General features: G+C 42.7%; 1 protein-coding gene across 2 annotated transcripts; it reads right to left on the reverse strand.

Moving 5' to 3' along the window:
• Nucleotides 1–714: 714 nt before the first annotated feature.
• On the reverse strand, nucleotides 715–27,701 carry snrpb2 (small nuclear ribonucleoprotein polypeptide B2). Of its 2 annotated transcripts, none has more exons than XM_083634894.1 (8): nucleotides 27,655–27,701; nucleotides 26,883–26,954; nucleotides 13,428–13,600; nucleotides 10,304–10,432; nucleotides 8,385–8,420; nucleotides 7,016–7,104; nucleotides 1,426–2,004; nucleotides 715–1,131 (listed from the first exon to the last, which is right to left on the reverse strand). In XM_083634894.1, exons 2-7 carry the CDS (start codon nucleotides 26,944–26,946, stop codon nucleotides 1,845–1,847), a joined length of 651 nt encoding a protein of 216 aa, XP_083491020.1. In that variant the 5' UTR covers nucleotides 26,947–26,954; nucleotides 27,655–27,701; the 3' UTR covers nucleotides 715–1,131; nucleotides 1,426–1,844. The 2 variants fall into 2 exon arrangements, with proteins under 2 accessions (XP_083491020.1, XP_083491021.1); XM_083634895.1 differs by lacking the exon at nucleotides 27,655–27,701 and adding an exon at nucleotides 27,600–27,620.
• Between the last annotated feature and the right edge of the window lie 201 nt (nucleotides 27,702–27,902).

The following is a 27,902-nucleotide window of genomic DNA, read 5'->3' on the forward strand; positions in this document are numbered from 1 at the left end:
ATATGTGCTTTGATTTAATCAAATGTAACTCAATTTGTAACTTGAGTTACTTGACAAAGTAACTGGTATAATATGACTGAAATCCTATAAGTAATAAGTTATATTACGGAGTTACTTCTGAAAGTAATATATTACATGTAATATGTTACTTTTGTAATGAGTTACCCCCAACACTGGCTAAAGGTCACCGGTTTGAGCCCCAGCAACAATGTGTGTCCTGTAACAGTATCCAGCAAAAACACATGATCAGATCCTCTTCTCAACTTGGCTACCTGCTCACTAATTGCAAGTCACTGTGTATTGGAGCAATTAACATTTGCATTTTGTGGGGAGGCCTTACAGTTAACCAGATCATGATTGGCTTATACAGAGTGCCCCCTAGTGGCTGTGAGGTGTCAGGCATTTTAGCACAGTGTCCCTTTTGAACACTGCCTCAGATGAAAACATCTCAGTCATCATGAGACAGAGTGGGCCTGCTGGATTTCTGTGGACGTTGTGTCACAGCATAGCTTTAGCTTTCCTCTGTGTTGTGTTTTCTTTGTGTCACAGCGTAGCTTTAGCTTTCCTCTGTGTTGTGTTTTCTTTGTGTCACAGGGTAGCTTTAGCTTTCCTCTGTGTTGTTTTCTTTGCCTTTGGGATTCAGGATTTGGGATGTGCATAGTGCATACACTCGCATATTGTCCTAAAAAGGATACACCCAAATATTGACAGAAGACATGCAGTACAGTAAGTAGCCATACTGCAAAGCAATGACACTTTTGCTTCTTTAGGTTTGAAATTACTATACTGTTTAGAGCTGCAACAATATAGTCGATTAATCGATTTGTTGATCGATCAAAATGAATCGACAACTTTTTTTTTTAGAATCAATTAATCGTTTTAGACTACCCTTTAAGAAAAAATGCAAAAATTATCTTGTTCCAGGTTCTTAAATGTAGATATTTTCTGCTTTCTTTAGTCTACTATGACAGTAAACTGATTATCTTTGGGTTGTGGACTGTTGGTCAGGACAAAAGCTTTGGGGGAAAAGTGGTCGACATTTTTCATATATATTTTTGACATTTTATAGACCAAACGACCAGTGGCGTGCAGACATTTTGGGGGGCAGGTGCTCAAGTGAAAAAATGGCACCTGTTGCGGAGCGCGGAACTGCCTTATTATAGTAGTGAGATTTAATAATAATAATAAAACATTACAGCAGCACGTTGTGTATATATATGGTACATATATGTATGTACGTACATACATACGTATATGTATGTATATATGTACAGATATATATATATACACATACACACACAGACAGGTATATATATCTATACGCATACATACATACATACATACAGGTACATACACACAGGTATATATATATATATATATATACCTATAATATATAGGTACAGATATACAGACATATATATCTACCTATAATACAGCTAGTCTGTTATCTCTCTACCTATAATACAGATAGTCATGTGATTGTGGACAAAATCATATCGAACAAAAATATTCTCAGATTTGAGTTTGAGGGACAAAATCCCAGCAAAGGCCCTTGAATGATATGAATCAGTGATCTATGGTGATTTTTTATACAAAAAAACTTTATTATTTTGTCTTACAAAACAGAGAGGCGGATCAGAGATTCTTCTCTCGACCGCTCGCTGACGGGCACAGAGATCAGACCGCAAGAAAAAAAAAGAAGGAAAACACAAAAGAAAATCTTAAAAAAAAATCTTTAAATCTGATTTACAAAAATCAAAAGGGGAGCAGAACCCCAGCAGAGACCCCCCCCCCCTCAGTCTCTTCATGTCCCCTGCTGTGCGCTGACTCGGTGAGGACAGACACTACTTCTTGGCGTATGTGATCTTCATGGCGCAGGTGGCGGTGATCCTGAAGCCCTGCAGGGCGTCTTTAGCCACGCCCGCCTGCGTCTCGCTCTCAAACTCCACAAAGGAGATGTCGTGTTTCCCCGGGACCAGACGCACCTCTTTGAAGCCGGGGAACCTGAGGAGGACAGACAGACAGAGAGGACGTCACACACCTGCACACAGGCTTTACCTACAGCTAAAGAGACAGACAGAGGGGACGTCACACACCTGCACACAGGCTTTACCTACAGCTAAAGAGACAGAGGGGACGTCACACACCTGCACACAGGCTTTACCTACAGCTAAAGAGACAGACAGAGGGGACGTCACACACCTGCACACAGGCTTTACCTACAGCTAAAGAGACAGACAGAGGGGACGTCACACACCTGGACACAGGCTTTACCTACAGCTAAAGAGACAGACAGAGGGGACGTCACACACCTGCACACAGGCTTTACCTACAGCTAAAGACAGACAGAGGGGACGTCACACACCTGCACACAGGCTTTACCTACAGCTAAAGAGAGACAGAGGGGACGTCACACACCTGGACACAGGCTTTACCTACAGCTAAAGAGACAGACAGAGGGGACGTCACACACCTGCACACAGGCTTTACCTACAGCTAAAGACAGACAGAGGGAACGTCACACACCTGGACACAGGCTTTACCTACAGCTAAAGAGACAGACAGAGGGGACGTCACACACCTGCACACAGGCTTTACCTACAGCTAAAGAGACAGACAGAGGGGACGTCACACACCTGCACACAGGCTTTACCTACAGCTAAAGACAGACAGAGGGAACGTCACACACCTGCACACAGGCTTTACCTACAGCTAAAGACAGACAGAGAGGGGACGTCACACACCTGCACACAGGCTTTACCTACAGCTAAAGACAGACAGAGAGGGGACGTCACACACCTGCACACAGGCTTTACCTACAGCTAAAGACAGACAGAGGGGACGTCACAGTCACACACCTGGACACAGGCTTTACCTACAGCTAAAGGAGAAATTCACCCAAAAACAACGCTGATTTATTTGCCAGACACTCATTTAGTTTGGCAGTTATTGAGAGTTGATTTGAGTTAAGGGATAATCAACCCACTTTGTATCACATATAATCTCGATAATATAAGCACATGGACAGTGTTTACCTTCTCTCTCAGTTTAGCTCATGGAGAAAAATCCCGCCCCCCCCCATTTATATTAAATATAAATGATTAATTTGAATTCAGTGGCCTCCCGTATGGAATACCCTCATATATGGATGACATGCAGCAGCCGGGGAATACCTATGTGACGGACAGCAAACAGAGCAACACCCGGCAGCACTGAGGTACATCAGAACGTTCTCATCACGTCCTCATATAATAAAAAGATGACCCGCTGTGTGTCGGAAAATAAGCTATTTACAAGACATAAATAAATATAGGCATTTCACATGTCCTGTTTTCCTCGTTTTGAGGTCGCAGTTCAAGCTGATTATCGTTGCTGCTGATGCTAATCAAACCGGAGTTGACTGGGTGACTTAAACATCATATTTAAAGCTGGAAATACCGTCTGGGGGGTAAAAAAAAACAGAATTCTCCTTTTAGACCTTGAAAATCCAAAACTAAATTGAACACGTTTTAAGACTTTTTAACACATTGAGTGCCACAGCGCTTCAGTAAAATTGTCTGGAGCCTGTGCCAGATTCACTTCCATTCAGTTGAAAACAGCTATAGAATTTTTTCTATTAGGGCTATATTGACAGGGCTGGACTTTAATGAAACATTGAACACTCCTGCTTCTTCCAAAGAAGAAATTTTGTTTCTAGACAGTTCCATTATGAAATGACAGCCTCTGAAAAAAGTGCACTTTCAAGGGTTTTCTGCCGTTTTTTTTTACTTTCCAAGATATACCGTAAATTCCGGACTATAAGGCGCACCGGTCTATAAGCCGCAGCACCAAAATTGACTATTTTTTTCTTATATAAGCCGCACCGGTCTATAAGCCGCGGGTGTTTTGATGTTTAATTACCATATGAAAGGGTTCGTGCACAGAGAGGAATGTCGGGAAAGAGATGGCTGTTTGGGGAAGCTCCCATTTATTAACATTTCAACAAAACAAGCATTACGGTAGGCTATAGGCTATAAGAAGCTCCCATTTATTAACATTTCAACAAAATAAATACCGTAGCTATAAAAAATAAAACAATAATAATAATAATAAAACAATCCTCAAAAGGATAATGTGCTGTAAACAATAAAACAATCCTCAAAAGGATAAAGTGCTGTAAACAATAAAACAATTCTCAAAAGGTTAAGGTAAGGTGCAGTAAATAACTGGAAAACAATAATATAACAATCCTCAAAAGGATAAGGTGCTGCCAACAATGAAACCAGGTACCGTAATCCTTGTCTTCATCTTTTAGGTGAAGGTGCAGCAAACGGCTGTAAACAGAGTCAAAGTCAAGTCACTAATCCTCGTCTTCCTCTTCTTCCTCCGTACTGAAACCAGCAAAGTCCTCAACTTCAGTGTCGGAAACGAACAGGTTCAGGGTGGCTTCGTCAACCACTCTCCTCTCTCCTTCGTTGTCGCTCTCAAAACCAACGAACTCCTCTTCGTCACTGTCGGAATCGAACAGCCTCTGAAGGCCCTCAGCTGTGGCGGCGTCCTCCTCTTCATCACGCAGCAGTCCAGCCTTTCGGAACCCGTTGGTGATCGTGGATGTTTTAACACTCCTCCACGCTGTCAGGACCCACTGGCAAACTTGTGCGAAAGTTGCTTTTCGCATGCGCCCTGTTTTTGTGAATGATTTGTCCCCGCTCGTCATCCACGTCTCCCACTCAACGCGTAGTGCCACTTTGAATGCGCGATTGACACTGATGTCGAGTGGCTGTAGATGCTTGGTCGTGCCCCCAGGAATCACAGCTGGAATGCTGTTTGTGGTCTTGATGGCTGCTTTCACCGAATCTGTTATATGAGCCCTCATGCTGTCCAGAACGAGCAAAGCTTTCTTTTGGTGAAAGAATCCTCCAGGGCGCTTGACGTAGCACTGAGCCAACCACTCCTTCATGACACTTTCCATCATCCACCCTTTCTTGTTGACTCTGACGCATATCCCACTGGGCATTTTCTCTTTCGGCATCGTAATCCGCTTGAAAATCACCATTGGCGGCAGCTTTGCTCCAGATGCTGTGCAGCCGAGAACACAAGTGAAATTCGTTCTCTCGTGCCCAGTGGTTCTCAATGTGATCGACGATTCACCTTTCTTGTTAACAGTGCGAGTGAGTGGCAGGTCGAACGTCAAAGGCACTTCATCCATGTTTATGATCTGCTCCGGTTCGATGGAATATTCCTTGATCTTCCTTTGTGTGTATTCGCCGAAGTTTGCGATTTTCTCCTGGTAGTCGGGAGGGAGTTGTTGGCACACAGTCGTCCGCGCCCTGACGGACAGTCCCTTTCGTCTCATGAATCGGAAGCACCAAGATGGCCCACCTCTGAAATGTTCAATTTTCATCTCGGTGGCGACTGTTTTGGCCTTCAGTCGGATCTGCACCGTGGAAACGCCTCGGCCGTCTGCTCTCTGGGTCAACACCCAGTCTTCAAGGGAATCTTCTAGTTCCGGCCATCTGCTTTTGTGGCCTCTGAAGGACTTTTTGGTCTTCTTACACTGAGACAGTTCCTCCTGCTGCTTCTTCCAACGTCTCACCATCGACTCATTGATGCTCAGGGTACGCGCTGCTGCTCTGTTTCCCTCTTTTAGTGCGAGTTCGACTGCTTTCAGCTTGAAAGCTGCGTCGTGTGAATTTCTGCGTACCTTCCCCATGGTAAGTGAGAGAGAGACTGCTCGTCTTGTTGTGATTCCGGGCGGCTGATGAACTTTGAACCGGTAGGAGTAACCGGTTGATTTCCGCCAATGATGTCAAGTCTTTAATACACAAAGGCAATTCAAGGTGCTTTACAAAAAAATAATCGAAAAAACAAGCAGCAAAGCAATGCACATAAAATGTGCTGATGAAGCTGTGTAACCTGTAAAATCCATCGATTTTGGAGGTCACCGAGTGGCCGTTTGCTTACCGTAATTACCATATGTAAGGGTTCACGCACAGAGGGGATTGTTGGCTGTTTGAGGAAGCTCCCATTTACCGTATTACCGTAACATTTCAACAAAACAACATAACACAACACCTTTGTTTATTTCGACAGTGCACACAGTGTCCGCGGTGTGGTGAAAAGAGGGCAACAGAGGAAATTAAAACAGAAGTGGATTTATAGGTAGAAAGAGTGCTAAAAAAGAGAGATTTTATTTGTATTTGGAATTTTTTTTCTGAAAAAATCCATAGATAAGCCCCACCGTTATATAAGCCGCAGGGGCCAAAAAACGGGAAAAAAGCCGCGGCTTATAGTCCGGAATTTACGGTAGTCACTTTTATGAATACCTTTTGCACTCTAATTTCGAGCACATTCACTGACTCTGGCTGGTGTTTTCTGATGTGGTGGCGTGGTGTGGTTTCTGTGCAGCCTGCGTGCCCCCCCCCCCCCCTCTCCACCTCTGAGCTGCGGGCTCCTCCCCACACGCACAGAGTCTGTTTTCTCACAGACTCCGTTTTTGCCCCGGACGGATCCCAGCGCGCAACAAGGAAATGCCAAACACGACTGAACGAAAAGGTTTGGCCGTTCGGCTTCGGATGCTGGCTTTCTGGCAGGGAATCGTGTGGAGATAGATAGAAGCAGAAGAGCTCAGTTGTGGCCGCGGATGCAGCCGAGCCAACTGTCCGCTGCAGACAGAGCAATCTATACGGCTCTGGCTGAAGCATGCATCGGTTTCCCCTTTGATCACGTCTTTCCCTGCTGTCTCCTGCACAAAGTAAAGGATCTGAGGTGGGTGGCGCAGCTCCCGTGTCGATGTTTAAGGTGGCGCCGTGTGATCCCTTGAAGGGATTCATGCTCACTGGCTAGGTACGACCTTAAACAGCAGAATTATGGAATAATATGAAAATTATGAATTATGATTTTAGGACGTCCACAGACGTCCTTGGCACTCCTCGTTACATTTTTTTAGGACGTCCAGAGACGTCCTTGGCACTCAATGTGTTAATGATTGGCACCAGGGATCCTGTGAAGGAGTAAACAGAGTTCCTCTACTCACTGGTTGAACAGCATGGACAGCATCATCTCGTTGGTTTCCTCTGGCAGGTTGCTGAGGAACAGGATGTAGTTGGGTGGGTTGTCTGGAACCTGAGGAGAAAAGAACAACACATATAATCAAATATACTCAGAATCCAGAATTTTTCCCTATGGATTCTGAATTTATTCTCAGAATTCTAACTTTATTCTCAGAATCCTGACTTAAACTCGGAAAAAAAAATCCCCTCCACATGTGGCCCTACATGTATATGACTGACTGACCTTAACTCATTCTCCGCCATTGACGCAATGTTGCGTCAATCCGTCTTTTCACTGCCATACAATAGATGGCGCTATTGGCCACGTTATGAAGTGCTTAGCGATCATGTAGTCCTCTGCAAGCCAGAGTTTTTACCTTCCACAAAACATGTCAGATTTCTCAGCATCGATCTCCCTTCATGGAGGAAGCTCATAAAACACATCCAGCCTGGTGCCTCAAAGTGGTGCAAGGAGTTGTTTCCCCAGGCTGGACACGTTGTCACACGGGCTCGTGACAGTAACTCAACGCAGAAGGATTTATTTCACAATAAACTGGTAAACACACGAATCACTCCTGCTGTCAGTTAGATCAGTCATCCGCTTTGTGAACCCTCTCACATAGTGACAGTGTACACTTCAGCCATCAAATATGCTCCCAAACCTCCACACATCGAGTACCAGGAAGCACCAGCCCCCGGGTGTGTCCCGCCCCGGTGCGCTCTCCGTGCGGGGTGAATTATGCACTCGCTTCGCTGCACAAAAAGGCAGGTATCTGGGCTTTCTGGTCAGAGATGCGCGTTTTCAGTGAAAACGACCTACATTCAAGTGTCGATAACTAAAGAATGGAAGAAGGCAGAAACAAACTTTTCCCCCCATGAAAGTAGAGCTTTTGTCTTTTGGGATATTCAGTGTTTACATAGTCATAGAAGAAAATATTCTGTGGGTTGTGGAAAAGCACTGAGAATGCTCAGAAACCCTGACGCTGGCTGGCGACTTTTCCTTTGGAACTCTGGCGGAGAATGAGTTAATCTAAAAAGAGGAATAAACAGAACTACCAGACAGTACATATATCAGTTGGGTCAAGTATTGACTTGAAACTACTATAGGCAGGACTGAGCAGATGTGGACATTTTAAAAATCACATTAGATCATTTCAATTTGTCCAATGCAATTTACATTAAGTACATTATGTGGGGAGGGGGGGGGGGGGCACTATTTGAATGACTTGAGCTCACATCATTGATTATTATCAGCAAATAAAAACGTGTCAAAAACAAAACAAAAGAAAACGTGTTGAGTCCTTTCAGTAAAAACACTGGACAGTAAAGAGAGAGAAGCAGTAGAGTTCTTACCTGCATGGTCGGGGTGTGGGCCGGCGTGGGCGCTCCCTGAAAGCACACGGGAAGACAGATCATTACATTATGTTACATTACAGTTACAGTAATGTAACTAGGGATGGGCATTTCTAGCAAAAACACTATTCGAAATTCGCTGGCCAAATTCGAATTTAATTCGAATTTCGAAAATAAATAAAAAAAATGTAAAAAAAAAAAAAAAAAATTTTTTTTTACATTTTTAATTTTTTTTACATTGACATTTTCGAAAATAAAAAACAGTTTTGACAATCATGAGTGGTTGTGGTTCATTAAATATTTAGTAGGCTCAGGTCTGAGTGCCAAAGGGGTGCCAAAGTCACCCCCTCTCCCTCTTCATGGGATTTCATCCGCCATTCATTTTTCCATAAACCTTGCTTAAAATGCTTATAGCGATTTGACTATACCGGTACTTAGAATCAGGGGAGACAATGCAACATTTCACTCAAAAAAAAAAAAATTTTTTTTTTTTTTTTTTTTTTTTTCCGAATTTCGAATTTCAATAATAAAAGTCGACCTTGATAATAACAACGATTATTCGAAAATTCGAAATTCGATGCCCATCCCTAAATGTAACATCATGTAACATACAGTATGTTTCATTACGTTACATTATTACAGTAGTGAAATCAGCTGTGCAACACAGTCTGCATCAGCTAACGCTTTTTAAGATGATGTCAGTGAGGGGCGTTTCAATCACAAACACAATTTAACCTCGTTTCCATTCTGACAGTAGAGACGCAGTTATATGCAGAATGTAGTAAAATTAATTACATTAACAATATCACAATTATAATCTCAAGCCATGTAAATGACTCATCTTTAAACTCTGATGCCTGTGTGTGTGTGTGTGTGTGTGTGTGTGTGTGTGTTTGCACTTCAGAACAGTTGGCATCCCCCCCCCCCCCTTTTTCTTTTTTTTACAATTTTGATTCAAGTTTGATTCATTTCAGGATATATTCACCTTGTTGACATCTTATGACTTTCTCGACAGCTGTTGTATAGCAGAAAAGGCTTTTGAAAGCCCCCACCCCGCCCCCGCAAAAATAATCTTTGTCATGTAAGAAAAAAAAGTGATACTAAAAGGTTGTTTGATAAATGTGTATGATTGAATTTGTGCTCATGCAAAGATAGTGTGATGAAGATGATGAAGGGCTGAAAGACTTTAAAACGGTTCATTTGTTTCTAATGAAGAGTTCTGTGGTTCCCCGTCACAAAAAGGGGGGGGCAAAGGGGGGCAGGGGCATTGGTACTGGCATCAGCCAAATCATTTTAAACATCGGTATCGGCCCAGAATTTCACAATCGGTGCATCATCCCGAGTAGAAATACATTTTTCCCCTTCCCATAAATCATCTTGTGACCCCGAAAATATATCTTGTGACCCCCCAAGTCAGGGATACTCAACTTGCTTTGCCCGGGGGCCACTTTCGTGAAATGATAGAAGGCCAGTTAATAAACAATCAATATACATTTTTCTGTAGCGGATTGTAGGTGTCAGACGGAGTTTAGTCTGACAATGTTGTGCACACCGGATAGTTACTTAGGTTAAGTACATATATACATAAGTGCCTGGGTAGCGAGCAGACGGCGGTATTTGACAATTTAGCAGCTAAATCATAGATTATTGAAAGATATTCCATATTCCAGACTGACATGCTATAACAGAAGTGTGAGTATTATTGGCCAGAATGACATGAACATTTGGACACTTATTCAGCGGGTATCTTGCATGTTGCGTTCAGGTGCACTGTAAAAAAAAAAATAATAATAATGGCGGGCCGCCAGTTGAGTATCACTGCCCTAAGCGGTCCTGAGCACCAGGTTGGGAACCATCGGCACAGATAAGCTTTCAGGTGATGTCACGTGGCCTCTTGAGAAGGTGGAAGCAGCACTCACCGCCTTCTTGGTTAGGCTGGTCAGCGGCTCCTGAGCTTTCTTCTTCTTCTCCTTCTTCTTGTCTTTGTCGCCGTACGTGCCTCTGGCTTTGGCGATGACCTCGGAGTCCGTCTTGGCGTACTGTATCCTCTGGGGGCAGACAGGAGAGAGGTCAGTACTGTATCCTCTGGGGGCAGACAGGAGAGAGGTCAGTACTGTATCCTCTGGGGGGCAGACAGGAGAGAGGTCAGTACTGTATCCTCTGGGGGCAGACAGGAGAGAGGTCAGCAAAACCAAGTAGGGCTGCGCCATGAATCCTACTTTCACCGTCATGGCGATGTGCACATCGCAAAGACTGCCTGAAAACGCAATGAGTAACAAAAATCATTTTATAGAGTACCACACTACCACAGGGATGACGTATTTTTGTAGGCTTAATCAGAAATCGCCGCCATTTTGGTTCGTCGGTGGAAAAGTCTACGGGGTTTTAGAATGGGGATTTCACTTAAATGCATCAAATAAGGTCTGTGGTTAACAAAAGTTTATGGGAACACGAATTTGAGTTCACCAGGATAATCTTCACAAACGTGAATCGCTTTTATGCCTTCTGAAGCATTTTCTAAATATCGCGTTTAAAGTCGAGCTGAACTCATAAATGACTTTTCTTTTAGTTTAAATACCTGGGTATGCAGTGCACCTATTTAATAATGTATGCAAACAAAATCACAAAAGTCTAATTTCTTTCGTTTTTCACACTTTTTCACATCAAAAGTTCATTTTTCAAGATTTCATTGATAACAGTAATGTACAGTTTGCTGACGTCACCAGGCCAGTACTATCAAATTTCTACCCCATTTCAACCAATCATATCACGACATGCAACTGTCAATCAAATCTTCATTTCAGGATAATTTTCTCTTCCAAATTAAGTAGAAAATGGCGCCTAGTGCTTGTCATCTGGCAGAATTCCTATCCCATAAACTAACTACTAACTTGGCCAATTGTTAGAAACATGAACACAAAACAAAAACTATAATCTCTAAGAATGCAAATAAATGTAACTGGCTCGTTAAAACGCGCATTCCAGGGATATCGTATTTACAGAAATAGCGTAAAAGGCGCGCGCTTGAGAGCGTGGTAGTCAGGGGTCTGCCCTCGGAGATTCCAGGCGGGCGGGCAGCACCCATTCATCGGATTGTCCACTCCCTCCGCAGCTGGCTGCCTGGTACTCCGCGGATCCCACTCGCGTAGCACGACAACACGCTGAATCCCACTCGATTTGGGGGTGGAACCCGCCATGATTGACCAATGCCAAAGCCAGTCGACAGAATTGTCAAATCAAATCATCGACATGATACTATGACCCGCCTCTCAATTTGTCATCTCAGACAAATTATGTTTTCAGTCTGAAACGGACTGCGACGCACGTTGACGATACGGGTTCAGTTCGACTTTAAAAAGAAACGCATTTACGTTGCAAAAGTCATAAAAGTTATTTGTGTTTGTGAAGATTATCCTGCTGAACCCAAATTCGCGTTCCCATAAAATGTTAACCACAGACCTTATTTGATGCATTTAAGTGAAATCCCCATTCTAAAACCCCATTCACTTTTCCCCTGAAAACCACACTCAAACCTCCGTCAAAAGCGCGTACCACAAAGGCTTAGTCCTTGGTGTGGCCGAACCAGGTTAGAATCCGACCCGAGGTCCTTTGCCGCATGTCATCCCCGCTCTCTCGCCCCACCTTTCCTGTCCTCCTACTGTCCAATCTAATAAAGGCAAGTATGATCAATCTTAAAAAGGCGAGACAGCCGACTTTGGTTGCAAATGACGTCACCAGCGCACGACGGCATCGATTGTGTCCGGGATATTCGGGCTTCACTTTTGCATAGCGGTAGGAAGTGGAGACCAGCTTTTTTAGACAGTCAGATCTGGATTCGTCGATATAAAAGAAAAGAAAAAATGTGTAGCGCAATATACGAATATGAAAACTATTATAGTGGAAATTTGTCTTTGGTTCCACCATAAGACATGTCTTAAACAAAACATAATGAGACAATACTGTGATCAGAAATATGACGCACTACACATTTATGATACAATCGACACGCATTCATCCACATTCAAAAACATGCCCATGCATAAAAATACACCTCACAATAGAGGTCAAATTTACAAATCATAGGTCTACAACCTGTCCAATAAAAAAAAAATACTACGCAAAAAAACGCAGCAAAGTAAAAAAAAAAAAAAAAAGTGAAAAGTGAAAAAGCACCTATGCAGCATCTACCGCATCCTAGTTTTATTTATTGCCATGACAGCATCTGGGACAAATGACTTCTTACAGATGTTTATCTTTGCCATCGGTAGTCTGTAACGCTTCCCTGAGGGTCAAAGTTCAAATTCACTGAACAGTGGATGAGAGGGGTCCTTAATGATCGTCTCAGCTTTACTTCTAATTATTTCATGGTACAGACTACTTAGCTGCTTCTGTGGCTTCCCTAGGATCTTGGAGGCCATATTCACTATTCTCTGCAGCTTGTTTCTCCATTTAATGTTCAGATTGCCATACCACATAATCATATTAAAAGATAAAATACTTTCCACTAGGCTCTTATACACAGTTTCTAGAATGTTTTGGCTTAATACTCCAAAATTGTTGCGCTTGCGTAGCAAGTGGAGGCGTTGTGAACTTTAAAAAAAAATTGATCACTATTTGTTTTAAAGGTAAGACTGCTGTATGTGCCCTGATATTTATAATCATCAAAAATCTCAACCATTTTTCCGTTGATTAATATTGGCTGCATTGAATTTTAGCTGTTTTGTAAGATTAGCTCCTGAATAATATATCGTCCCATCACTACTAATTACACACAACCAGAATACAGGATTGTTGTATTAATTGATGCGTTTGCTCATCAGACCATCCAGATGTGTGGTATGGTGCTACCTGAGCCAGATGTCTACTCATCACACCATCCAGATGTGTGGTATGGTGCTACCTGAGCCAGATGTCTACTCATCACACCATCCAGATGTGTGGTATGGTGCTACCTGAGCCAGATGTCTACTCATCACACCATCCAGATGTGTGGTATGGTGTGGGCTCCTGCTACCTGAGCCAGATGTTGGAGGCAGATCCTACCATGGGCTTGTTGTAGAAGGGGAAGCCCTGCAGCTGCCTCAGGGCGTTGGTAGCGGCGGTGAGCTCTTTGAACACGACAAAGGCCTGTCCTCTCATGGGCATGGTCTTCAGGGCCACGATGTCCACCACCTGGCCAAACTGGGAGAAGAGCGCGTAGAGCGAGCGCTTCAGCTCTGCAGAGAGAGACGAGGCAGAGAGTCAGTGCTTCCACACACCTTCATAAACATCAAATTCAAGGACTTTTCAACAACTCTCCAGGCCCCAATTCCCTCAAATTCAAGGACCCAACACAGCATCGTTTGAGACACGGATCAATGTTCATTACTGTTACAACACTGAGAATTTATATAACGAGAACTAGCAGGCTTTACAGGAGCGGGAAGCCCGGATCAACACCTGATACACCTGCTCACTGCTGATCAACACCTGATACACCTGCTCACTGCTGATCAACACCTGATACACCTGCTCACTGCTGCTCCCCACCTGGTACACCTGCTCACTGCTGATAAACACCTGATACTAGGCTTGTCAAAAATATCGATACTTCGGTACTTACTCGATACTAAACATTTTAAACGGATACGATACTCATTTTCTACAATATCGAGTTTATCGATACCAGCAGGCAGCCTCCTCCTCCTCCACACAACCTTCTCTCTGCTGCGGTGACGCACAGCCCCCACCCCTCCCCCCTGCTCTGTCCTCACTCACAAACATGCTCACAACATGGCCGGCTTGTTTAACGTTACGCTGCTGCTGCTACTGCTACTGCTACTAGCTACAAGAAGGCGACTGTCGCAGCAGAGCCTCCGCGACCGGTTTTGGTCGACAGGGCAAAGAGCAGAAGTGCTGTTTGGAAGTATTTTGCCTACAAAGCAGATGAACAAGGAAAGGCGAAGGATATCGATAAGCCGACATGTAAACACTGCTACAAATTTGTGGGGACCAAGGACAGTAGCACATCAAACTTGGCGAGACACCTTAAAGACCGACACCCCAATCTCTATTAGGGATGGGCATTTTAAGCAATTTAAATACTCGAGTACTCTCCTTCTGTTATGAACGAGTGCTCGAGCACTCGCGCAGGGGGGGGGGGGGGGGGGGGGGGGGGGGGGTTCTGTGTGATTACTATGGTAATGACTGAGCAGGGGTAATCTGCTGTGTGGGGGGCTGTTCACACATTACGTTTGCATTTTTGCATGGAAAAAGCGCTACCTGGAGCATTTTTTGTCAGGAGAGGAACTGACTGATATTGGGTGACGCTAAGCTAACATCTAAAGCCTACCTCAGACAGTAGCCTATCTCCGATGGTTGGATGGATGGCATTAGCGCTTGAGCAGACACGTTGTGAAACAAGCGAAGGCATTTCCATGTCCATTGTCCAGCAATGTCAGGTTATTGTCCAGTATCATCCATTTTACTTTATGATCACTGTTACATTAACGTAAATCCACGGATTACAAGGTCCGGTGTTCTGCCAAAAAGCGAAAACTGACCAGTGTGATTAACGTTACAGCTGCAGCTGAATAGTGATCACCATGAAGCGATTGTCTCCCAAAAAGTGATTTTTTTCTCCACATTTCTTGTGGCTAACGTTATGGGAAACAACAGTGTAGTCAGTAAACTAGTGAAATGTTTTGAATGAGTTTTATCGGGCGTGCGCTATGAAGAAGCGTGCGTCTCATTCGGGAGAATCTCCAGCCACCATTTTCGGGATGAGCTGGAAAACTTCCGGTTAAAACTTTCAAAATAATGTTACTTAAACAAAAGTAAATAGCTTATTGTTGCACGTTGGAGGAGAAAAAGTATTTCAACGAATGAAGCAGCAAACCTTGTATCAAAATACTCGTGATGTTATATGGCGTGAAACTGTGGCTGTAACGCATTACTCAAAATAAATAAGGTTACGTTACAATAAGCGTTTTATTTTGAAAGCAACAAAGCGGATGACGTACTTGTACATTCTGGCTGACTTGACGCCCGTGCAGTTCATGCTGCCAGATTCACATAACGATGCGTGCGTAGATCTTAGACCATTTTTAAAGGGGTGGGGAGTGAAGCGAGTACCCGAACAGCAGAAACGTTACTCGAATACTGACGTTATGAACGAGTGCTCGAGTACCCGAGTACTCGCGCCCATCCCTAATCTCTATAAGGAATTTCGAGAGGTAAGCTCCCATTTCAACGTCATTGAACCATTTGAATTACATCACCAACATTAACGTAACATTACTCCGGCATTAACGTTAGCCGTTAGCCACATTAGCCGCTAAGCTAGTCCAAAACATAACGTTACGTTACATGGGCCTGCTACTGCTGCTGCTGCTCTATTTCTCTCTCCAGTCTCCTCAACCAGGGCCGTAACCAAGGTTCCGAAATAGGGGAGGTCCAGCAAGGGGAGGCGGATTCGGTGGCGCCCGCAAGGGCGCCGCCGGAAAAAATTTGAGGGTTTTTCCCCCCCTTTTTTAGCGTATTATTTAGAGTAATATATCATTTTAAATCAACATTAGGATTATACTGTTGTGATGTCATTATTCAGTATATTCTCTTTCATGTCACCACCTGCTCAGCTCTCCTGTCAACATAATTGTAACTAACAAACACAAACTGTTTTAGCCAAATTCATATCAAAATGACACCTACAAACACAGGTACACAACCCAAGCCGTACACAACACACAAAGTCATCATCGATAATAAAAAAAACATACAGAGGGACATTTATTTATTCCTGATAGGAACGATTGAAAAATAAAATAAAATATATTATGTTGTTTTTAACTTTACACCACCTCTTTTTGTTACTTATTGGGTCATGAAACTGAAACCATGCATATAGCCACCTGCATACCTGACTTCGGGAGCTTGGCAATTGGCATCATACATGATTAGCCAGTAGCATCCCAACGTGTCACACAGGTAACATTACTTAAGAGACAGACTAGACACTTACTTTCTTGGTTGTTGCTAAAAAATCTGTCAGTGTCACTCACTGTCTGTCGTTCACTGTCTCGCAGCTCGCTCACCTTCAATTATCTCGCCAGGCAGACAGACAGTCATCACTCACCACCATGCTGCTGCTCTCTCGGAATCAAGTTACCGCGGACGCGGCGTCAGATGACTTCCTGCCTGACCTGCCTTTCGTTTCAAAATAAAAGCGATCCCGTGTTTTTCATGCTTTTCCATGCAGATTGTTTTATAATTTTTTTTTTTTTTTTTTTTTTTTTTTTGTCTGAAATATTAGGGGAGGTCCGGACCTCCCCGTCCTCATAGCTAGTTACGGCCATGTCCTCAACCCTCTCTTATTAGGTTCAAAAGCCCACGCAAATCTAACGTTATATCCGCCAGTAATTATGTCACTTTTCTGCCAGCTAGTTAAATTCAACAGCCTATCTGCGAACGTTAGCATGCATGCCGGAGTAATCAACTTTAACAAGACAGATAAGATAATTTAACAAGATATGAAATTATTTGCGTTGATAAGTGTGATGTTTCTCTTACAGTTCCAGACTGAAGCAGAGGACAGTCGACAGGCTGCAAGTGCTGCTGCACCAGGAGGAGTACCCAGACACACTCAGCCTACCTCAGCAGTGTTTGAACAACAAAGACAATATGATCCAAAATCGCGAGAAGCAAAGACATTAAACAGAGCTGTAGCGGAGTATTTGTGCATGGATCAGGTCCCCATTTACACAGTGGAGAAACCTGGGTTCAAACAACTTCTTCAACAGCTGAATCCCAGGTTTGGCCTTCCTTCACGGAATTATTTCATGGATACTGAAATCCCTGCACTATACATACAATAAAACAAACGATCATGGATCAGCTGTCAGGGAAACCTTACTTTTGTTTTTGTTTTTTTGCACTACCTCAGAGAACCAAAAAATATTGTCATTGATGGTATGGTACAGTAAGAAGTTTTTTTTTGCACTACCTCAGAGAAGTGAAAAATATTGTCATGGATGGTACAGTAAGGGGGTTGTTTTTTTTCTTTGTTTTTTGCACTACCTCAGACAACTTAAACATTTAAAAGTTTGTCCCCCCACTATTTAAGACAATAAAAAAATAATTGTTTACAGTTAAAATACTGTTCAATTAAAAAAAAAAGAGACTTAATGTGCTGTCATTTTTTCCCCGTGGTATCGAAAATGGTATCGAGTATCGACATTTTCCTGGGTATCGGTATCGAAGTTGAAATTCTAGTATCGTGACAAGCCTACCTGATACACCTGCTCACTACTGATCCAACACCTGATACACCTACCTGCTCACTGCTGATCAACACCTGATACACCTGCTCACTGCTGATCAACACCTGATACACCTGCTCACTGCTGATCAACACCTGATACACCTACCTGCTCACTACTGATCCAACACCTGATACACCTACCTGCTCACTACTGATCCAACACCTGATACACCTACCTGCTCACTGCTGATCAATACCTGATACACCTGCTCACTGCTGATCAATATCTGATACACCTGCTCACTGCTGATCAACACCTGATACACCTGCTCACTGCTGATTAACACCTGATACACCTGCTCACTGCTGATCAACACCTGATACACCTGCTCACTGCTGATCAACACCTGATACACCTGCTCACTGCTGATCAACACCTGCTCACTGCTGATTAACACCTGATACACCTGCTCACTGCTGATCAATACCTGATACACCTGCTCACTGCTGATCAACACCTGATACACCTGCTCACTGCTGATCAATACCTGATACACCTGCTCACTGCTGATCAACACCTGATACACCTGCTCACTGCTGATCAATACCTGATACACCTGCTCACTGCTGATCAACACCTGATACACCTGCTCACTGCTGATTAACACCTGATACACCTGCTCACTGCTGATCAACACCTGATACACCTGCTCACTGCTGATCAATACCTGATACACCTGCTCACTGCTGATTAACACCTGATACACCTGCTCACTGCTGATCCAACACCTGATACACCTGCTCACTACTGATCAACACCTGCTCACTGCTGATCAACACCTGGTACACCTGCTCACTGCTGATCAATACCTGATTAGGGGGTGGGACAAAATATTGATACTCACGGTATCGCGATATTTCCACTTGCGATACGTTATCGATACACTGGCACCAAGTATCCATTAGGGCTGTCACTTTTTCCCCAAAATAAAATTCGAACGAACTTTAATTGCCCGAAATTCGTTCGAATATATTCGAAGTTTTTTGGTTAATTAAAAAAAAAAAAAAAATTTTTTTTTTTTTTTTTTTTTCAGTCCAGCAGCCTGTTGCACCAGCTGAACGTAAGTTCTGTCTTAAGTTAGGGTGTAAAGTCCACACTAACTGCTACGTTCAAACTAGTTAGTTTGACACTAAAGTTGTGTCTTTGTTTGGTTGCACCACGGAGACGTAAGGTACATCTTAACTAGTAGACCCTAAAGTCCATACTAACCAAAATAGTGTCGCAGACAATGACGTGTACAGTATCTGTGACCAATCAGTGAAAAGCACGGTGGAAACGGTGTTTATTTACGGTTGTTTTATGTGGAGTGAAAACAGGACATGTTGCCCACCGCAAATTAGTGCTTTCATATTTCATCAACACTACCGTAATCAAATGAGAACGTTATTGAGTAACGTTCGTTTAGGTTCATATTACTGTTAACGTTTATCTGTGAGCTCTTCATCAGTATTGTAGGCTATACCACCATCCTGCCTCACTAAATTGTTGCGGTTATTTTAATTTGTATGCAGTGCTGCAGCTTGTGGGAAACAAAAGCGTGAGTCATAAATATCAAAGGGTGTAATTTATCACGGAGAGCGCGTTGCGGACGCAAAACAACGATGCGCCACGGTGCCAAGTTGCAATCCGTGCCGACTGCTATTTTACGGAGGACTTTACACCTAGTAAGACGTAGGTGTAAATTTTAAGTTCTAACTTATGCCTACGTTGTAACTATTTCACTTGGTGCAACCCAAATATTTTTAGTAGTGCGTAAACTCGGACTAAAGGTTCTTGCACACAGAGTCCGAATTGTTCGCTGCGTTTTTTTAATCCGTCATCCGAAAAAAACACGTCACGCACAGATACCTTGCACACTGAGTCCGATGCGTTAATTATCCAATATTCGTTGCGAAGATTCGCAACGAAAAGAAAACTACCGCGATCCTATTGATCCACAACTGGCAGTGTGTAGTGTGGCTCTCTGTCTCTCTCCTCCCCCCCCCCCTTCCCCATACACACACACACACACACACACACACACACACACACACACACACACACACACACCGCGTCCCGCATTCCAAGCTGGTCTGCAATCACCCGGCACATTCTGTCTTTTAATTCCGAATCTCTGTATTCCTGCTTTGTCATAAAATGCTTTGTGCTGGGAGACGAACTGAATTAACTTCTCAGACGCCATTTTTCATTGTGAATAGCAACACTACGGCAGCTCTGAGTGGTCAAACACCTGTCAAAACGATTTCATGGATGCGGAAAAACGCAGAAAATCGAACCTCGTCCGAAAACTTAAATGACGGACGTAATTGTCGGACTCGGTGTGTCAATGATGATTGACACAAATGAGGTCGTATTTTTATTTTTTTCGTGCGTCAATTTCGGACGAAAAAACGGACTCTATGTGCAAGGACCTTTAGTGAGACTTTACGTTCAAACTAGCTTACGTTTCAACTTACGCACAGCTGGTGCAACCCACTGCAGGCCACCGGGCATCAGCCCGACGTGTTAGCTTGGACGCTCACAGTCACAACACTGCCTCACAAACTTGGCTGCATCCAACTCGAGACAACTTTTCAGACCCTGGAGACAATCTTTCTCAGAAGAGACTAACGCGACAAATCTGGAGACTTTTTCTGACATGGGATTAACATTACCAGCAAGCAGCAGTTGGTTAATTTTGGTTCATAAAAAAAAAAAAAAAAAAAAAAAAAAAAAAAAAAATTAATAATAAAAAAATAAATAAAAATTCGAACATTCAAATTACATTTCGAAAACGAACCCCTCCCCCCACATTCGAAGTTGCATTCGAATTTCGAATGAAAAGTGACAGCCCTAGTATCCATATGTTTATTTAAAAACCCCTTTTTTTTTTAAATAAACAGGCTAAAATATTATGCTGTGTGTGGTAGTTCAAACATAGTTTCAAGTTGACGTTTATTTATGTTTGTAGTTGAAACAAAAACATAAATACTGTAGGCTACATGAATGGAAATGTTTGATCATTAATATCTACTTTTAGAAATTATATAGGTAGGTAGGTTATATAGGTTTTCTTGTTTTAATAATAATAATAAAAAGACTTAATGTGTAACTTTTCCTCCGTGGTATCGAAAATGGTATGAGTGAGTGAGTGAACTCTGAGAGAGTTCATGTCAATTCAGCTAATAAATACATAATACCTGCTTCTTGCCTTTTAGGGGTATTTTTTTCTCTTCAGTTACACAGGTATCGTGATGTATCGTCTTCCAATATATCGATTATCGCAGTATCGCTGTATCGTGATAATATCGTTATCGAGGGCCAAGTATCGTGACGATATCGTATCGTGAGCTACTCAGCGATTCCCACCCCTATACCTGATACCTCATGTGGCTGGTAGCACCACGTTGTAATATAGGATGAATCAGCGTGACGTCACTTGACACCCAGAAATGCGGAACCCCGCGGCAGTTAATAGTATGAGTTGTGCCAAACAAACGTTAATATCTCAAAAACTATACATGAGTCATGACATCGCTTATATTTTGACATTCTGACTAAGAGCAGAAGTAGCTCAAGAGTTTGATGTATAATATATGCATGTCGTGTTAAAGTTGTGTGAACTGTCGCAGTTTTTAAAATGTAAACAGAGTTGACTGGCTAGAGTCGGACATTCAAGCCTCGCGCCACTTGGGCTCCATAGGGTTCCATTGCCGTTGCCACCCAGTGACGCGGTTTGTTTACCAAAATGCTGCTCGGCTGATCCCTCGTATTGAATGTTGATGATGTTTGTATGTTTTTTTCTTTCTTTTCGTTTCCTGTGTCTGAGCCTGTTTGTTTTGTCTTGTTTGTGTACTGCTCTCTTAAAAAAAAATGAAACTGAAATATTGAAAGAAGAAAAAAACTCAAACTCCAATCTTGCGTCTCAAGTTGCTACTCGTCTCGAACTGTAAACAATGACGGAAGAGGAAGTCTTAGTACGGATGTCCGCTATCAGCCATCGCCCGAGTCTGTTAGTCGTCGGACTGATGAGACTTTGGTTTCCCAGATTGACTCGACATTAACGACATGGACTTGACTCGGTCATCTACATTTAGACTTGGCACTTGTGCCTGACTTGGTCACACCTGCTGATACTGCAGGTGAAACAGGGTATCCACAAACAGGGTATCAGACAGCCTGTTTCAATCTGGCATCAGATTATTTCTAACACCACTACCAGAACCCCCCGGCCCCTACTGCTTACCCTTAGGCTCTTTCTATGTTCGTCTCAGGACTTCACTGTAGGTAAGAGCCCTCACACGGACCACGCGATTTGCTAATCTGTTAATCTGTGTTGGGCAATAAACTCACTTTATTTCTGCACGTTGAAGTCACAGGTAGGGTCGCATGGGGCAAACTAATTATATCGGAAGCCTAGTTGCGGCAAAAAGTGAGCGGTTGTTCTTTTAAAAGACAAAGTTTGACGAGAATCACAGAGCTGCACACACACACACACACGTCACAGAGTCCAGACGCATGCATGCGCACGCACTAGGGATGTTCATCAATTATCGAAAATCGATCGTTAAGGAATTGATTCGATCATGTGGAATTTTGATCAATCTTTTTTTTTTTCTTTTCTTTTTTTTGCGGACTAGGTTTGGGTGGAATTCGTTCCTCCTCGCCCCACTCCATTGCTCAGCCGACTAACGTGAGGTGGAGCTTCATATAGTCTCTAGTTTTCTGGCTGGGCACGGGCCTTTGTGCCAACAAAACTGTTTTAAACATGGGGAATTCACACCGGCATGCGCCAGGGACACAAACAAACGCACCCAGCGGTCTGCGGACCTCAGTGAGGCTCAGGCCTGTTGATTTGACTCTTGTGCTGTCAGCTAAGCTGGAAGACGCTGATTGCCTTAAGTTGTATCCTTCACATTCGCTAACCAGTCTTTGAACTGAAATCTTTGAAGAAGTTGGGATCCGTGTCTGAGAGAAATCGCCTGGCTGGTTCGATCTTTATCCGTTCACCTGCGTCGCGTTGAAGCACTTTTTACAGACTGGCTTTGTTTGATGTGTCCGGGCTTGCCTTTGCTGTCAGCAACTTAAGCAAAATACTTCCACATTTCGCTTTGTGCATCTGCTTACAAGCGTTGGGCGGTTTGCAAGACTCCAACAAGCCTTTGCCATTTTCACTGTCTGTGTCCCTGTCGGGCTGGACTGAAGGACTCTGGCCAGAGAGCGAGCAGAGAGGGGAGGGGGGGGGAGCACGCCCACACATGAAGCAGCCATACCGCTCTCATGACAACCTAGAAACTGGTGAAAAGTCCGCGATGACGGGGTCGCGCTTATACCGGAAAACAACTTTCACACTCCAAGGCATTAGACCGCTTTCCGGTCATTTAACGGTAAAAAGCGCATGTGTGAAAACCGCTATCATGTAACCGGACATGTAACATGTTTGTTTACCTGGCCACAGCGCTAGTGTCTGATATTCTTACTACACAGCGGCATCGCCATTATAGCTGGCCGAGAACGCGCAACATTATTACCAGACCAGAGCAAAAAAAAAATATATATATATATATATATATATTTTTTTTTTATTATTATTACGCTATCGATAATCGATAATTGATCATAATTTTCCCGATTTTAGATGATGGAAATTGTTCAAAATGAACATCCCTAGCGCACACACACACACACACACACACCATTTTGTCTTCTACATACATTCTGTAATGCATTTTAGACAGACCACAACCGCTCACTTCTTTGCCGCAACTAGGCTTCCGATATAATTAGTTTGCCCTATAGTAGGGTCATCTGTGGCACTTCCGTGACCGTGGAGAGCGAAGGTCCGTTTCTCAATGGATTTGTCATCTAGGAGGGTTAATAAACAAATTTAGCCGGGGTGTATTTTTAAAAAAGGCGGGGAAAATATTTGAGAGACCAAAATCCAAAATGTCTGCCGTGGAAATGAACTTTTTAATGGTTTGACCTACAATGATGCACAATACATGGTTTCAGAGCTCATTCTGGTCAAGGAATACATATTTGGTGTTTATATAATGATTTGACTTATTTTTGACCTTCAAATCCAAGATGGCTGCCAATTTTGAGCTCTAAAAGGCAGTTTTTTCAAAATCGTCATAGAGCCTTCATATTAGGCTTGAATGACAGGTCTTCTCATGATGAGTTGAATAATATACAGTATAAGTACACAGAAGTAATCTCTGAGGTCATTAAAGTAAATGTTTGTGTGTAAACAACAGTTGCTGATTTGCGGGTTCCCATTAAATAGGGTAGGCTACTGAGAATATGGTGTCCAGTTCATCCCATCACATTTTCATAATGAACCAAAAACAATTTTGCACTATAGCCTAACATAAAATAATATTCTGTATGCAAAGCTAGCAAGGTTAGTTGCTTGAGCTGAATTTAAAGGTCAACTCAAAACAAACAATGAAATTAACTTTGAAATTAAAACTGAATCCTAGGCTACTAAATTTCATCAGCACACAGTAAAGGAAACTTGTCTTTGAACTCAGCTGACTGTCTAGTCCTAATCCCTGTTGTGCAATGTCCCTTTTCAGTGAAGTTTTTGTTTTTGTTAAGAGTATGGACTTTTAATCTTGACCTTGTTGGTAGGCAACGGCCCTTTTTCAGTCAAGCATTTTCAGATTAGCTCAGTCAGTCTGTGAAGCAGTCAGTGTCAGCACTTGCGCGAGCTCGCTTTTTCTCTAACTAATGTTAACATTACACACTTTAAGACACTTTGTTTGAGGATATAAAAGGAGGTACGGTGGTGTAGTGGTAAGCACTATCGCCTCACAGCTCGAAGGTCGTGGGTTCGATTCCCACCTGGGACGATGTGAACGCTGAAGGAATGTGTGCCCGTCCGCATGTCCTCGAGTGCCCACCGCCCGGATGGGGTCGTCAAAAGGGCCTTTCTGTGTGGAGTTTGCATGTTCTCCCCGTGCCTCCCGGGGGTTTCCTTCATATAGGAACCCCCTTCACAAAAAACATGCAATATCCTGGTTGCTAATGTGGTTCCTCCTCTGGTCGTTAAGGGCGCCTGTTCAGAGGGAGGGGAACTGGTTGGAATAGTGTGAACCTCCCACGTGCTATGTCCTACCGGTGAAGCTTCCCCTGTCAGGTGAAAAGAAGCGGCTGGCTAACTGCCCATGTCTCGGAGGAAGCATGGAGCCAGTTTCGGCTCTCCCCAGATCGGCAGAAGGTGGAGTAGCAACCAGGATAAAGAAATTACGTTAGCACTAATGGGGGATAAAAATGGGATAAAAAAAAGAAAACTTTGTTTGAGGTTATCAACGTTATTCACTAGTCTAAAGATAGTTCTACCATCAAGAACATATAAAACAAAAGCAAAAACAATTTTTATTTGCAGAAGTCATCATTGATATTTGGTGTTAGCTAACGTTAGGTAACGTTATTATTTTTAGCTAAAGTTAATGTTATCTGTCTCCACAATTCTGTCAACTGACATATGCATTTGCTTTTGAAAATAAACAGCGTATAACAGCAATATAATATAACAGTAGCGAGTTGCTTTCCCTCCCAATGAAAGACAAAGCACACAATGTCCTATGAATGTGTCCTAAAATGTGACAAGCCTTGCAAGCCCACCGATACAATAAATCAAGGCAAATGGGACAGCTTACAATTAAAAGCCCAAGACTGGTCAGGACTTGATAAATTTGATGATGTTTACACCACCACCTCCTGGGAAGATGGGGCAACCAATCGGTACATGCATTCGTCATGTTATATTTCTATTTAATCTTCAGTTATGCTTAAGCAAGCCAGGCTGTTTATTTTCAAAAGCAAATGCATATGTCAGTTGACAGAAGTGTGGAGACAGATAACATTAACTTTAGCTAAAAATAATAACGTTACCTAACGTTAGCTAACACCAAATATCAATGATGACTTCTGCAAATAAAACTTGTTTTTGCTTTTGTTTTATATGTTCTTGATGGTAGAACTATCTTTAGACTAGTGAATAATGTTGATATCCTCAAACAAAGTGTCTTAAAGTGTGTAATGTTAACATTAGTTAGAGAAAAAGCGAGCTCGCGCAAGTGCTGACACTGACTGCTTCACAGACTGACTGAGCTAATCTGAAAATGCTTGACTGAAAAAGGGCCGTTGCCTACCAACAAGGTCAAGATTAAAAGTCCATACTCTTAACAAAAACTAAAACTTCACTGAAAAGGGACATTGCACAACAGCGATTAGGACTAGACAGTCAGCTGAGTTCAAAGACAAGTTTCCTTTACTGTGTGCTGATGAAATTTAGTAGCCTACGATTCAGTTTTAATTTCAAAGTTAATTTCATTGTTTGTTTTGAGTTGACCTTTAAATTCAGCTCAAGCAACTAAACTTGCTAGCTTTGCATACAGAATACTATTTTATGTTAGGCTATAGTGCAAAATTGTTTTTGGTTCATTATGAAAATGTGATGGGATGAACTGGACACCATATTCTCAGTAGCCTACCCTATTTAATGGGAAACCGCAAATCAGCAACTGTTGTTTACACACAAACATTGACTTTATTGACCTCAGAGATTACTTCTGTGTACTTATACTGTATATTATTCAACTCATCATGAGAAGACCTGTCATTCAAGCCTAATATGAAGGCTCTATGACGATTTTGAAAAAACTGCCTCAAAATTGGCAGCCATCTTGGATTTGAAGGTCAAAAATAGGTCAAATCATTATATAAACACCAAATATGTATTCCTTGACCAGAATAAGCTCTGAAACCATGTATTGTGCATCATTGTAGGTCAAAGCATTAAAAAGTTAATTTCCACAGCAGCCATTTTGGATTTTGGTCTCTCAAATATTTTCCCCGCCTTTTTTTAAAATACACCCCGGCTAAATTTGTTTATTAACCCTCCTAGATGACAAATCCATTGAGAAACGGACCTTCGCTCTCCACGGTCACGGAAGTGCCACAGATGACCCTACTACTATGCGACTCTACTGTACCTGTGACGTCAAAGTGCAGAAATAAGGTGAGTTTAATGCCCAACACAGATTACCTAACGAAAATCGCATGGTCCGTGTGAGGGCTCTTACCTACAGTGAAGTCCTGAGACAAACATAGAAAGAGCCTGAGGGTTACCTACTGCCAACATACACAGAGCTGTGTAGCGCCCACAGCAAAGAGGTCAGGACTCACTGCTGGAGAATGAATTCACACTCACCATCTTTCTTGATTTTGTCATTTATATTGTTGATATAGATGGTGTGGTTCGGCCGGATATCCATGGTGGATTCTGGGGAAACGACAACAGAGGAGCTAACGTTAATTCTTCATCTGCTTCCAATGTGTATAGATATTAACTTCTATTTAACTTCTAAATCTCATGTAAATCCAACGTAAATTCATATTTATCATGCACAGAACACTTCACCACTCATGTACATATTGTATATGTATTTACTCGATTTGATTGCACTTGCAACTTTGTGATTGTCTTTAGTTATCTTCCTACTTCTTATCTCTGTATATTGATGTAACCGCTACGCTGCATACAGACACTAATAAGACAAATTCCTCGTATGTAACTTGCATACTGTGGCAATAAAAGTGATTCTGATTCTGAAATCACCGGCCACTGTCATGTCAGATACCCTGGCTGAGCAGTCTATGGCCGCACAGAGAACATTGGAGGTGTTAAATTGAAGCTGGATCTGTTAATGTTAACTTCTCATCCACACTGGTTTAACGTTTAGGTAAAACATGCTGGCAGCTAACTTAGCATGGTACGTACGTTAGCCTTACGTTCATTCATTCATAACTTTAGCCTAGCTGGAGTTAGCCGTCAAGCTAACTAAATGTTGGCTTCAGTGACTTTACCCTTTAGCATTGAGATCTTGCATAATGAACGCATGAGACAAATCCGCCCGGCATGTATTACCTGTACCAGTATGTCAGTGAAACGTTACAGAGACTGCAGAAGTGTAACAACTCACCTCTCTTTACCACACACACACTTCTCCTATAAAACAGGAAATGTAGGGTTTTGCTGGCGCCGGTTCTCGCTTTAACAATTTTTGCCCTGTACTGCCACCAGCAGGCTAGGAGTGGAACTACAGGATGGTATTTAATTGATGGAAAATGGCAATGACATTTATGTGGTGTCCGACTTTCAAATAATGTCTCATGTTGTCTCGTCTTTCAAAGTACCCTGCCCAATGTAGCAATGTACTGCAAACAGGGC

Source organism: Poromitra crassiceps (assembly GCF_964638095.1).
Source record: "Poromitra crassiceps genome assembly, chromosome: 4".
NCBI classification, from domain to species: domain Eukaryota; kingdom Metazoa; phylum Chordata; class Actinopteri; order Beryciformes; family Melamphaidae; genus Poromitra; species Poromitra crassiceps.

Coding starts and splice junctions, on each gene's coding strand:
- snrpb2 (XM_083634894.1), bottom strand. CDS start 26,946: ATGGATATCCGGCCGAACCACACCATCTATATCAACAATATAAATGAC. Junction 13,601..26,882: donor TGACAAAATCAAGAAAGATG/GTGAGTGTGAAT, acceptor CTCTCTCTGCAG/AGCTGAAGCGCTCGCTCTAC. Junction 8,421..10,303: donor CCAGCCTAACCAAGAAGGCG/GTGAGTGCTGCT, acceptor GTGTGCTTTCAG/GGAGCGCCCACGCCGGCCCA.